The 13,261-nt window shown below is 41.8% G+C and overlaps 1 protein-coding gene across 3 annotated transcripts in view; it reads right to left on the minus strand.

The window, feature by feature from the left end:
• CPSF3 (cleavage and polyadenylation specific factor 3) overlaps positions 1-13,260 on the minus strand; it is a 48,115-nt gene extending 34,855 nt beyond the window's left edge. The window contains exons 1-7 of one of the 3 annotated variants that reach the window (XM_004028810.5): positions 12,952-13,260; positions 7,961-8,024; positions 6,769-6,866; positions 5,909-6,037; positions 4,103-4,280; positions 2,829-2,918; positions 408-558 (exon numbers count right to left, since the gene is read on the minus strand). In XM_004028810.5, the coding sequence (XP_004028859.1) occupies positions 408-558; positions 2,829-2,918; positions 4,103-4,280; positions 5,909-6,037; positions 6,769-6,866; positions 7,961-8,024; positions 12,952-13,001 (760 nt within the window). In that variant the 5' untranslated portion in view covers positions 13,002-13,260. Of the gene's footprint in view, positions 1-407; positions 559-2,828; positions 2,919-4,102; positions 4,281-5,908; positions 6,038-6,768; positions 6,867-7,960; positions 8,025-11,813; positions 12,187-12,951 lie in introns of those variants that run through there. The other 2 variants (XM_019021433.4, XM_019021435.2) reach the window with 2 other exon arrangements.
• Between the last annotated feature and the right edge of the window lies 1 nt (position 13,261).

Consider the following 13,261-nt stretch of genomic DNA (forward strand, 5'->3'; position numbering starts at 1 on the left):
ACGGAGTCTTGCTCTGTCGCCCAGGCTGGAGTGCAGTGGCGCAGTCTCGGCTCACTGCAACCTCCACCTCCCAGGTTCAAGCAATTCTCTGCCTCAGCCTCCTGAGTAGCTGGGATTACAGGCTTCTGTCACTGTGCCTGGCTAATTTTTGTATTTTTAGTAAAGACGGGGTTTCACCATCTTGGTCAAGGCTGGTCTTGAACTCCTGATCTCGTGATCTACCCACCTCAGCCTCCCAAAGTGCTGGGATTACAGGCGTGAGCCACCGTGCCCGGCCCCAAATCTCTATTTTTAAATGAAGAAAACTGAAGTCCAGAACGGTGGAATGACTCATCCAAGACCATGTTATTATCTTGATAAAATGACAAGATTTTGATCATCGCCTAAATAGAAAGGAAATGGCATACCCAGAATCAAGAGCAGCTCCTGAGCCCTTCCAAGAGCAAAGACAGGAATGAGACCCCTGCCTCCTCTGTTTACAATATCGTGGACAGTGTTACAGAATCTTGCTTCTCGCTCTTCACGTTTTTCATGGATATGGGTCCCATAAGTAGATTCCTAAATAATACATTAGAAGTGTGAGACTAAGACCGATGATCCTCAAAGAATTCAAAAGTTAAACATCAATGAAATGCTGAGGGGCCAAGCAATTCACTTCTCCATTAGCATGTCATTTACTCGAACATGTGTTGTCATAATAGTAATTGGGAAGAGCAAGCAAGAATGCTAGAATTCAGGCCCAGCTTGGTGGCTCACACCTGTAATCCCAGCACTTTGGGAAGCCAAGGTGGGTGGATCACCTGAGGTCAGCAGTTTGAGACCAGCCTGGCCAACATGGTGAAACCCTGTCTCTACTAAAAATACAAAAATTAGCTGGGCATGGTGGTGGACACCTGTAATCCCAGCTACTCCGGAGGCTGAGGCAGGAGAACTGCTTGAACCCAGGAGGAGGAGGTTGCAGTGAGCCGAGATCGCACCATTGCACTCCAGCCTGGGCGACAGAGCAAGACTCCATCTCAAAAAAAATAAAATTTAACAACAACAACAACAACAACAACAACAAAAGGCCGGGCATGGTGGCTCATGCCTGTAATCCCAGCGTTTTGGGAGGCCAAGGCGGGTGGATCACCTGAGGTCAGGAGTCCAGTCTGACCAACATGATGAAACCCCGTCTCTACTAAAAATACAAAAATTAGCTGGGCATGGTGGCACATGCCTTATAATCCCAGCTAGTCAGGAGGCTGAGGCAGAAGAATCACTTGAACCTGGGAGGCAGAGGTTACAGTGAGCCGAGATCATGTCACTGCAGTCGCTCGCTCCAGAGTGAGACTCCATCTCAAAAAAAAAAAAAAAAAAAAGAATGCTAGAATTCAAATCTAAGAACTTTTTATAAAATGGAATCAGGAAATACTCCAAAACTGTATCTTCTTCCCATGTCCTTTTTTAACCATTTTGCTTTCCATTAGGAAGAAAAAGGTTATTTCTCCCACCTCTGATAAGTCAAAGCTTTTAAAATAGAAACAGATGTTGTTTCTCATACTTCTGTTTAAGAATATCCTTAAAGTCTTACTAGGTGTGGTCCACTGACCAGAAGATTGACATCCCTTGGGAGCTTATCAGAAGCGCAAAATCTCAGACCCCAGCCCAGATGTACTGAATCAGAATTTGTATCTTAGCAATATCATCAGATGATTATAAGCGTATTAAAATTTGAAGCACTGCTCTAAAGTATGGTACTATGAAAACAGCTACTTTTTCTGAGGGTTCAAAAAATAAATCTTCCCTTAAATTAAGTTTAAATGCTGGGCATACCATGAGCAGAGTCCAATCTAATCTGCTCACATGTTGCTTATGGACAGCAGTATGTACTGGCCCACATGCCTGGGCAGCTGGGGAACGTGGTAGGTGGTGGAGGAGAAACAGACAACTCTTCCTCCTTGAACCACATATACCTGATGTTCTTATATACACCAAAAGCTTGCAAGATTTCTCTCCCAACCCCTGACTCTACAGTCAGCAACACACATCCCAAGCTGCCCCCAAAGAGCTTCTGTACACAGTTCATTTTTTTTGCTCCCCTGGAACTTGCAACCTAGTAGGCAGACATGACACATAAAGATAAACAAAACGATACGTTAGCATTGACTAAGGGCCTGAGGACAGTCACCATGGCAAAGGCAGTGAGGTCACACCATTTCTAAAATGACCCGTAAGATGTTCTTCTACATATTCTCATCTAGAAATATATATTTAGGAGACAGGGAGAGGGCATACTCAGTAAAAATGATCCTGCCCAGCGACAGCCTGGCGTCTCTGATATTAGACTGGAGTTAATGCATTTAACAGCAGGAAAGTGAAGCTGCACTACAAAAAGAAGCACCTGCCCCAATTTTTTTTTTTTTTTTTGAGACTGAGTCTTGCTTTGTAGCCCAGGCTCGAGAGCAGCAGCGTGATCTTGGCTCACTGCAACCTCCAACTTCTGGGTTCAAGTGATTCTTGTGCCTCAGCCTCCCCAATACCTGGGACTATAGGCGTGCACCACCACACCCAGCTAATTTTTGTATTTTTTTAGTAGAGATGGGTTTTCACTGTGTTGGCCAAGCTGGTCTCTAACTCCTGGCCTTAAGTGATCTGCCCGCCTCAGCCTCCCAAAGCACTAGGATTACAGGTGTGAGCCACCATGCCTGGCCACCAGTTTTCTTATATTTTAAAAAAGATAAGTTTATATCCAATAACATGTTATGAAAGTGAGATCACAATATTATTTTCTAAACGAAAAAAAATCTGCTTACATTACATTGATTACAATATAGTATATTAATACTTACAATGATAAGAATATCAGGCTTAATATTAGGAATTTCAGCTGCCATTAAGTGCCTATCTTCTTGTCTTGAGAAATCACCAGTGTACAAAAGCTGTGAAAAAGATAAAAATAGAAAGTTAGGATTTGGGGAAGGCTTCATTTTGCTAGCGAATAGATTAAACTCATGAAATCCAAAAGTGCAGTTACAGTTTTTAAGTCTAAAACTGATGAAATTTACATGCAGTGCTTGTGTCCAATTCAAAATGTGTAGTTCAGTCAGTAAACGGTTCAGTGCTTCAATTATTTCCTCTAGTAAATGGGAATAATCTATTCCCAGTATCATCTCACAATGATAACCTATATAACATTAATCCACTTGAGAAGTGCTCTGAACTTCTTTGAGAAAAAGGGCATGCAGACAAGGAAAGGAGTGCACTGAGGTACATGGTCTAAAACCGGAGATAAAATCATAAGAGGGTCTGCATCAAATTCCAAGAGAATTCACCTCTGCGTTTGTGCTACTTACTTATTTTTTGTGCCCTGGAGCAAACTGCAAGAATAAGTGATTTAGTGATATACTTTACAATTCAATGTCTAAAAGTTCCAAATGTATAAGCAGCTGTGAAAAATTTAGGACGTGACACTAGAGCATCGGTTCTCTGGCTGACGTTAGAATCACCTAGAAAACTCGAAAAGGAAAAGGCCAAGCTGCGCCTCCAGATTTTGATTCAAGGGTTATTTTCAGCAGCTCCCGAACTGAGTCTTACGTGCAGTCTGAGTTCAGAGCGGCTGCTCTGGAGTCTGGAAAGCCAGCGGCCCGCCCACGTTGTCAGAAATTCAAGGCTTCCCCAAAGATCTTTCCTAATTAACCCCTTTCACTCTTGCAGTCCACCCTGCTTAGGGGCTTACCTGTGAATTCTAAGACATCAGGGGGACATGAATATCAAATTGTGTTTTAATTTTAGACGAATGCAGCCACAAAGACACCTCTTCCCTAACCAGTTTTCTAAAGCAAATGGAATCCTATGGTGTCAGGGAATTACTTTGTGAGATGTTTATTTTACTCTTTTCTCAGTCTTTAAATTTTTTTTTTTCCTCAGTCTTGATAAAGAAAGTATTGTAATGGAGGTAGGAACTGCAATATTTAAAAAGAACAAGCGTTAACTGTATTTTTATCTTATGTTTCCATGTTCTGACACTTTGCAAGTCTTAGGGAATTTTTTTTTAATAGTACTTGGTGGCACAAAGCTCTGTACTGATTTCTCTGGGGAGAAAAGCGCCACAGCCAGAGGGTACCTTCACGCCTGCGATCTCAATCATGAACATGGCGGCTCCTAGGACGTGACCTGCATGGTAACACCAAAACTTGATTCCCGCAACTTCCTTAACTTCGTGAAAGTTGATAGTTTCAATTTTGTCCATGCTTTCTTCCAAATCGGTCTCGGTATACAGCATGTCGTCTGCTGATATGTTACTAAATTTTGAAAGATGCCAGCAAAAACAATTAACAGTCAGATTTTTTAAAAAGCCTTTGAACACAAAGAAATTGTGGATAACATATCCATGAAGATATTTCTTTAAAATATACTGTATGAATTATGTATTTAAAATTTTTCAGATATTTTGTGTATTTTTTTTTACTCTATTGTGTGTATAGCTACAAAACTTGATTTTAAACAAACCACACAGGAAATTAAGACACTGAGCTCAAAGTACTCTCAATTTTCAGTAATACATACAGTAAATTAAGACAAAATACTCTTTAGGATAGTATTTCTCAAACTTTTTTCCCATCGCAACACTCCTGAAAGATATAACACACTCACATACATTGAACCATGGCAGATATTTCTCACATTAGGATGAGAAAAGATTTTTCTACAAAGTCTAGCACAACCTTTCTCCTGAAAATTATGTTAATGTACTTACAAAAAAGCAAGAGAGAACAGTGGTTAAGGACGCTGACTCTGGAGCCAGATTGTTTGGGTTCAAATCCTCGCTCTGTCTCTTACTGTGACGATTTTAGGCAAATAACCTAACCTCGCTATGCCTCAGTTACATCATCTATAAAATGGAATTTATAATAGAACCTACATCATGAGTTGGTGTGAAGATTAAATATATTTATCTCCCAGCTGGGTGCGGTGGCTCACGCCTGTAATCCCAGCACTCTGGGAGGCCAAGACAGATCACCTGAGGTCAGGAGTTCAAGACTAGGCTGGCCAACATGGTAAAACCCCGTCTCTACTAAAAATACAAAAATTAGCTAGGCGTGGTGGCATGCACTGTGTGCCTGTAATCCTAGCTACTGGGGAGGCTGAGGCATGAGAATTGCTTGAACCCAGGAGCAGAGGTTGCAGTGAGCTAAGATAGCGCCACTGCACTCCAGCCTGGTCAACAGCGCAAGACTCCATCTCAAAAAAAAAAAAAAAAAAATATATATATATATATATATATATATATTTATTTATCTTTGTGTGAAGTTAATATACATTAGGAATTTAGGATTGGGCCTAATATGTGGTAAGCATTATTGAAGTGTTAACGAGTGTTACCACAATTAAGCATAACTCTTCCAATCCAGCCTAATGAAGTTTTAAAAGGATACAAAAGCTATATAAAGACTTCAAGGCCAGGCCAGTGACTCATGCCTGTAATCCCAGCACTCTGGGAGGCCAAGGCAGGAGGATCACTGGAGCCCAGGAGTTTGGGACTAGCCTGGGCAGCATAAGACCCTATCTCTTCAAAAAACAAAAAACTCTGCTGGGTGTGGTGGCACACACCTGTAGTCTCAGCTGCTCAGGAGGCTGAGGTGGAAGGACTGCTTGAGCCCAGGTGGCTGAGGCTGCAGTGAGCTGTGATCACACCACTGCATTCCAGCTTGGATGACAGAGCAAGATCCTGTCTCAAAAAAACCTTCAAGGTCAGGAAGGTGCTAGAAACACAATAGGTTTCAATGACCTTGTTAATGAATGATGAAATTACTGATATCCTTACACATGAAAAGACAGCACCTCATTTTAAAACACAAAATGGTCCATATCTTGAACCATATGTACCATATAGAGCCAAAGTCGTGTATAATCTAATAAAGTAATTTACCTAACTTTGACATAATCGGAAAGAAGCCATCTATAAATAGCTTTTGTGGCATGAGTCATAAATGTTCTTCCTTTAAAACTTGTCTTCTGTAGAAACCAGGGCAGAGCTCCACAGTGATCCAAATGGAAACTTAAAAAGAAAGAGGCTGCATTAATTCTTAAAATTATTATCCATCAGATACCATGTAATGAAACTGTTGCTTACTGTACAAAACAAGTTTTATATAAACAACTATGTACTGATACTTTCAGAAAAACCAAGAGTAGGTATGTGTAGAAGGAAGAAGTAATGCATACAGTTCTAATATGGAAGAAAGATGTTTAAAGTATCGTTTTTAAACAGCAAAAAACTTTATTAGTGAATTAGGGAGGAAGAAGAATATCCCAAGCCTACTCCTGGCAGCCAGAATTACAGCAAACATTTTAACAGAATAAAGTTGAAACATGGATATCTCCCTGAGGTCACTGTCTTGTCACATTTTTCTATATGAACTCTATTTAAAAATAGTTTCAATAAAGGTGAAATGGCGTTCTTATAGAAGAATGTGATAAAACAGTGACCTCAAGGAGATATCCTGGAAAAGGGCTTTCTTAGTCTCAAGTTTTACAGTGATTCAAGTTCTGTACTATCTCCTTCTCACATACTCACTGAACTTATACATAGAGGTAGGTAAGTTTTTCATAGCAAACTTCTCTAGCCTGTGATGACATTATGGAGTGTTGGTTTAGACTTAGATGTCTGCAATATGCTTCCCAGCAGAAAACACTCTTTTAAAAAACCAAACTCTCAAAATCTAGTAAAGAATGATCTTGACAGTAAAAGTCCATGAAAAAGTGTCATTAATAAAGGGAAAAACTTACTGACTAATTAATAGGAGATCAATCTCAGCTGGGTCAATTAAATCAATATAAGGAAGAGCATCCATTCCTTCTAGGCCAGGGTGGATCCCACAGTCGAGCTGAAAGAGACAGGAAAAGAGATCACAATCTCCTGCACATTTTATTAAAATTCATTTGGCAAATAGGCAATAATTCTAGATCCATCACCCATATACTCAAGATGGACTCCAGGCACTAGCACTTGGAACATGATTCTTATTAAATGTGGCAAATATGCCATTAACAATTCTAACTTCCCAACAAATTTAAAATATAGCTCACATTTAGGGGTCACAGGATGCAAAGTACAAAACAGCTTCTTTCCAGCTACTTTTGGTCGTCATTCTAACAACAAATTAAATCTGTTTCAAAAACTTTGATATCAGATTAAAATTTAAAAAGTTTATAGATTTACTACTACCAGATCAACTCTCATGAGAAGATAATAATTAGAAATGGGAAACTTACCTGATCAGGGTAATTTAAATATTTTAAGGCATTAGGGAACAAATTCTTAAGACTTGGTCGTTAAAGTTACTTATTTTTATGGCGATACTACCAAATTAACAAAACAGATGACTAAAAAGATGACTATGTCTGACCTATACATGTTCTTTTCAGATTGGGAGGAGTTGAGAAGAAAGAGGAATCAAAGGAACGTGAGACACAGAAATGACTTTCTAATGAGTACCTTAGAAACCATCTCCTCTAATCCCTCTACCTTTCAGGCTTAGAGAAGCAAAGTGACTTGGCCAAGGCTGACAGCCCCAGTGGGACTTCGGGATCCAAGCTTCTAGGCCAAGGCTTGATCCCCACATGCTGGAGGCGGCTAGAGCTCTCAGTGTGTTCAGAGTGCTTGGGCCCTTGGGATCTTCCACTGGGGGTGGGGCAGTTAGGCTGGCTCAACCCTTCAGAAGTGGAAGAGGGACTTTGAAGAGGTAACAGCTCAACAGATCTAGCTGACAATTTTACAGTCATAAAATATATCTTCTTAATCAACTAAATTACTAAGTAGAAGTGTGTATTAGTTTTTCTCATTAACACTATACAGCATAGATTACATGCACTATAACATTTTTCTGGGAGCTAAAAAGATAACTAGTCTATGAGAAAAGACTAACACCCAATACAGACAGAGCCATACTATTAAACTGAGTACAAAAATAGTAATTACCATTATTTTTCTTCCTTTGAACTCCAGAATAATACATGATCTTCCTACTTCTTGCCCAGCTCCACTGTAAATATTCAAGGGGAGAAAAAAAAGGATTAAAAAAAATCAAAACCAAGTCCAATAAACTTACACTTTTTTACAATGTACACTACATGCCATCTGATGACAGCACCTCACTGAAAAATTCTGAGATGTAAGAGAGTTCTACAAAATCACAAAGACAGGGAAGAACAGTGTCCACATGAGAATAGATGAAAACTGATCCTTGGGAGTCCAGGGATCTTGCAGTTGTTAAAATTAAGAGAGAAGGCGGTACAGATCCAAGAAGCCCAAAGGTTTGGGCTTGATTTAAATTCAATTTTCTGAATTTTAGGATTAAATTATAATGTATTTAAAATGTAAACTAGCAGTTACGCAGATTATATAATAATACTTTTAGAATTAGCACTTAAGTAGAAAGCCATAAGCATTTCAACACTGTCATCTTCTTTAAGATCATAATGTGTATTTGCCAAATGGCTTAAATTTAAATGGCCGGGCACGGTGGCTCACGCCTGTAATCCCAGCACTTTGGGAGGCCGAGGCAGGTGGATCACGAGATCAGGATATCGAGACCCATCCTGGCTAACATGGTGAAACCCTGTCTCTACTAAAAACACAAAAAATTAGCCGGGCGTGGTGGCGGACACCTGTAGTCCCAGCTACTCAGGAGGCTGAGGCAGGAGAATGGTGTGAACCCAGGAGGCGGGGCTTGCAGTGAGCTGAGATCGCGCCACTGCACTCCAGCCTGGGCAACAGAGCAAGACTCTGCCTCAAAAAAAAAAAAAATTTTTTTTTAAAATACTTATTCATACTGTGAATTTCAATCACTTTTTCTTCTACTTTCTGTTATTTCAGCATATTTTATACCAACTACTTACATAATTTTTGTTTCTTCTTAAATTAATAATTTCAGCCATAATTTGCAATGGTCACAAGGCACACTTTAAGTTAAACCTCATCTTTCAAATCCCTCACCTTCTTTGATGCCTTTTCCCAACCATTCTAGCTCACAATCCACTCACTCACTCAACAGGAAGCAGCTTCTGTTTGCCAAGCACTGGATTAAGTGCCTAGGACATGGAAATGCCTTACAGGGACCCTGACCTCAAGGAACTCAGTCAGATGGACATGCAATGGATCTATCCCCAAACTGAGATCCTACCTCCAAACAGGTGTTGATATAGAAGATCAAACAACTGTGGATGAGAGCTGCCATAAATTCCTGGCCTTCCACTTTTTAAATATTTTTTATTTGTAATTATTGTGGATACCCCGGACTTCCACTTTAACTGGCCCTCAATATTGCCTGGCTGTTTTCTCCATTTCATTTCCACATCAACTATTTTCAGACTTTCTTCCCTTTCCCAAATTTTCCAACCTTCTATCCTCTTCTTCACTTGAGGCATGGGCCATCTTCTGCATCAAAAAAATAAACAGTCCATTTGTAAATTTCCTCAACTTCATGTTGGAACAATAATTAAAAATACATGTACCAACAGGGTACCAACCTGCCCACATCTGTCTCCTTCTATTTCTCCTCTATAGATAGAATAGACCTCTCTTTCCACAACGAATCTTTCCACCATTCTACTCTACGTACTCCCTCCCTCCTTCTGAGGAACTCAACACTGCTGTGTCATTGACATTTTCCTCACTGTCTGCTCTTTACCATCCAATCCAAATTTAAACATACTACAGCCATGTTCATCCCCAAATTAAAATCCCTTGACTCTAAGCTCCTTTAGTTCCCACTTTATTCTTTCCCCAGCCCGCCTCCTAGGGCAGTGGACCCTCTTGTACTTCCTCACCTTCTACTCGCTCCTCAATTCGCTATACTCTGGCTTTTACCAATCACTTTTCGGAAACTGTCCTTGCTGCTCAGTAGTCATTTCAGTCTTTTTTTTTTTTTTTTGAGACAAGGTCCCCCTATGTTGCCCAGTCTGGCTTCCAACTCCTGGGCTCAAGTGATCCTCCCGCCTCAGCCTCCCAAGTAGCTGGAACTATAGGTGTCAGTCCCTATCTTGTTCTCTTGGCAGCCATTGTCACTCCTAAGGAGTACCTGCTCCTTCCTCAAGCACCTCTCCCTTGGCTTCTCTGACCTGATGCTCTCATCTTGTCTTGCTGGCTTTCCTGTTTCCTTCACATATTCAGCCACCTCTGTCTACCCTTTAAATGTTGATATTCCGAGGGTTTGCTCCTTGGCCAACTTCTCAATCTTCATTCTCATCTTTCTGACATGCTAAGGACTTCCAAGCCTGTATTTGTAACCCAGATTGTTCTTCTGAATTCTAGACCTTTAATACATACACGTGACACTAGGTATCTCTACTAGGATCTCTGCCGGGACTTCATATTCAAGATGCCAAACTAGTTTCCACCACATGCCCCGTACTTGCTCTACTTTCTTCCTGAAATGCTTTGTCTTCAGATATTGATGTGGTTGGCTCCTTTGTATCATTTGGGTCTCAGTTCCAATGTCACCTTCTCAGATGCTTTCCCTTGACTACCTCCTCTAATTTGCCCTTCACAGCAAGCCATAACCCAGCATCAGTTATCTTAATACAACTACATGAAGTTATTGTATCTACTTATGTCTTCTTTCAGGCTACTAAATGAAAGCCTCCTAAGAACAGAGGCATTGTCCATCTTATTCACTGCTGTATTGCTACAGTACCTGGCATGTAGCACATCACAAAAAATACTTATTGAATGAATAAAACTCCTCAATTTTGAACCTTGGAAAGATTATGCTAAATGAAAGATGCCAGAGACAAAAGAGTATGTATTGTATGATCGCACTTATATGAAATGTCCAGAACAGGCAAATCTATAGAGAAGTAGATTAGTGGTTGCTTAGGGCTGGAGAGGTAGTGGGGATTGTCTATGACTGCTAATGAATACAAGGTATCTTTTGGGAGTGATGAAAATGTGCTGGAATTAGAGAGAGGTGATGGTTGTATAACTCTATGTTAAGAACGACTGAATTATACTCTTTAAATGAGTTGTATGGTATGTAAATTGTGAGTTGTATGGTATGTAAACTGTATCTTAATAAAGCTGTTACGAAATAAGCGAATTCCCAAATTTACTCTAGAGTTGCCCCATCTCTTATACTCCTTGAGTGAATAACACTACCCTTTCCCAACTGCCAAACTTAGGAATCTGATTGTAACATCCTCTCTGCCCTGCCTTCCCTCCCCACAACCACCCTTCCAGATACAGCTGATCAGCCACAAAATCCTGAAGATCTCATTTGCATACTCTCTCACACTCATGTCACTCACTACAGGCTCTCGTCACCTAGACTTGGAATCTTTCAATATCTTACTGAATCTGCTCTACTCAATCCATCCTTTTATTCATCTGCTACACTGCTGCCAGGAGAGATTTTCCTAAAACATAATTGCCACAATATCCATGCTTGCTTAATAGCCTTCGCTGGCTCCCTGTAATTGACTTGATAAAGGTCCAAACTCCTGTGTATACGAGGTGCTTCCTAAACTGGACCTCAACTGCCTGTCGCTTCATCTGCTAACTCAACTCTTTAGCTACAGCCATGAGGAATCTGGCCACAAGCTGTGACCACTCTCACTTTCATATGTGCCACTTCCACTGCCTAGAACATCCTGGGCCCCCCAGTCTTTAACTCCTACTCATTCTTTAGGACTCAGCTCAGGCATCACATTTTTCAGGATCCACGAGGTATCCTTTTTTCCTCAATCTGTCAGAAATCCCTTTTCCATACTTTCACAGTGCTCAGTGCAATGCCTACCTGCGCTCTTAGATTAGCTATTATTTACAAAGCACCTACCGCGATGTTTACTCTTCAAGTTTTAGCTTATTTCCATATGAGAAGACGGGTTCAGTGAGACTGTTGTCCTACTAAGTGGTCAAGTAGATAATGGACTTCAGGTCTGACTTCAAAGTAATGGTCTCCTATTATTCCAAAGTATCTCTCCAATATTTCCCACTGTGCACTGTAATTCTCTCCAAAAGGGCGAGAGCAATTAACTGGGCCCTCTGTTGCGTCTATATCCCCATGTGTGGTGCTTGACACTTGCTCAGTGTTTGCTCATCACAGGAAGACATGACAGGTGTGAACTAAGCAGAAGGAAACGGACTATGTCCCAAGCAGGTGCTCAATGAAGTCTTACTGAATGAATGTGTAAAGGACATACTTTCTACCTTTTGGAAAGCGTATATTCATGTTGTGCCAACTAGTATCTAACAATAAACATGTTGTGGGTTCGAAATGCTCATCTGTAGGAATTCAAGCTCTCTACATTTGCATCTCCCCTTCAGCAGCGTTCCCGACTGATGAGGATCGTGTCCACTGAAAGGCCACTCTCCTTATGGACAGTCGAGGGCTGAGTTTTTGTCCCTAACACCTCTGCACTTTCTCCTCTCCAGCTTTACACCTTCCTTATTCTACTAGGGCCTGAGCTGAGAAGATCGAAACTCACGGCAAGTCCCTAATATTTTCTAACTTCTGGCACATGTGGAGCCCTGGTGTTAAGAAACAGACTTAATTCTTCCCTGCACCGCTGTAGCCTCATTCAGGTCCTCCTCTCATCCTGTCGGTCATAAGCTTCACCGGCTCCCTCACAGCTTGCCCTGACGCGCAGAGATCCGTGCTTGTGCTAAGTGAAAACGCTTCTTAGCGTGTACGAAAGCGAGCGGTGGCCCCGTAAAACTTTTTTTTTTTCCGACTCCAACATACCCTCCCCTGAAACTGAAAAAAGCAAAATCCCGTTCACTCTATAGCAGGCCCCTTCCGATCAACGGTCCTCCAACCCCTCGAGCCTGAGAAGCCTGGCCCGCAAGCGCGGACCAAAGGCAGGCTGCCGGGGTAGGTGGGAGCGCGGGCGACGGAGGAGGCCAAAGTCTCCGGTTACCCCTCGCGCCCCTCACAGCCCGTGGCTTCATTCCCTCTCTCGCTGGTCCCTTACAGGGGTCGGATCAGCAGCTGGTCGCTCTCCTCAGCAGGAATCGCAGACATCCCGAAAGTGTGAGGGCGAAGCGGGAGTGAGGAACAGGTCGCCGGGGTCTTCCTAAATTGGAAGCACAGCCACCGGTAAATAAAGAAGGAAGAACCCCATCCACCAAGAGCACAACTTCCGTCACTCCGGATCCCGCGGCACTAGACTCCTCCCCTCGACTTCCGGTCGGGGGACGCCGCTCGCGAGGCTTCCCACCACTTGGGGTCCTGGAACCGGGGGTGGGACGTCAGGACTGCGCCTGCGCTTAGTCTTGGAGGCG

Source organism: Gorilla gorilla, chromosome 12 (assembly GCF_029281585.2).
Source record: "Gorilla gorilla gorilla isolate KB3781 chromosome 12, NHGRI_mGorGor1-v2.1_pri, whole genome shotgun sequence".
Taxonomy (NCBI): Eukaryota; Metazoa; Chordata; class Mammalia; order Primates; family Hominidae; genus Gorilla; species Gorilla gorilla.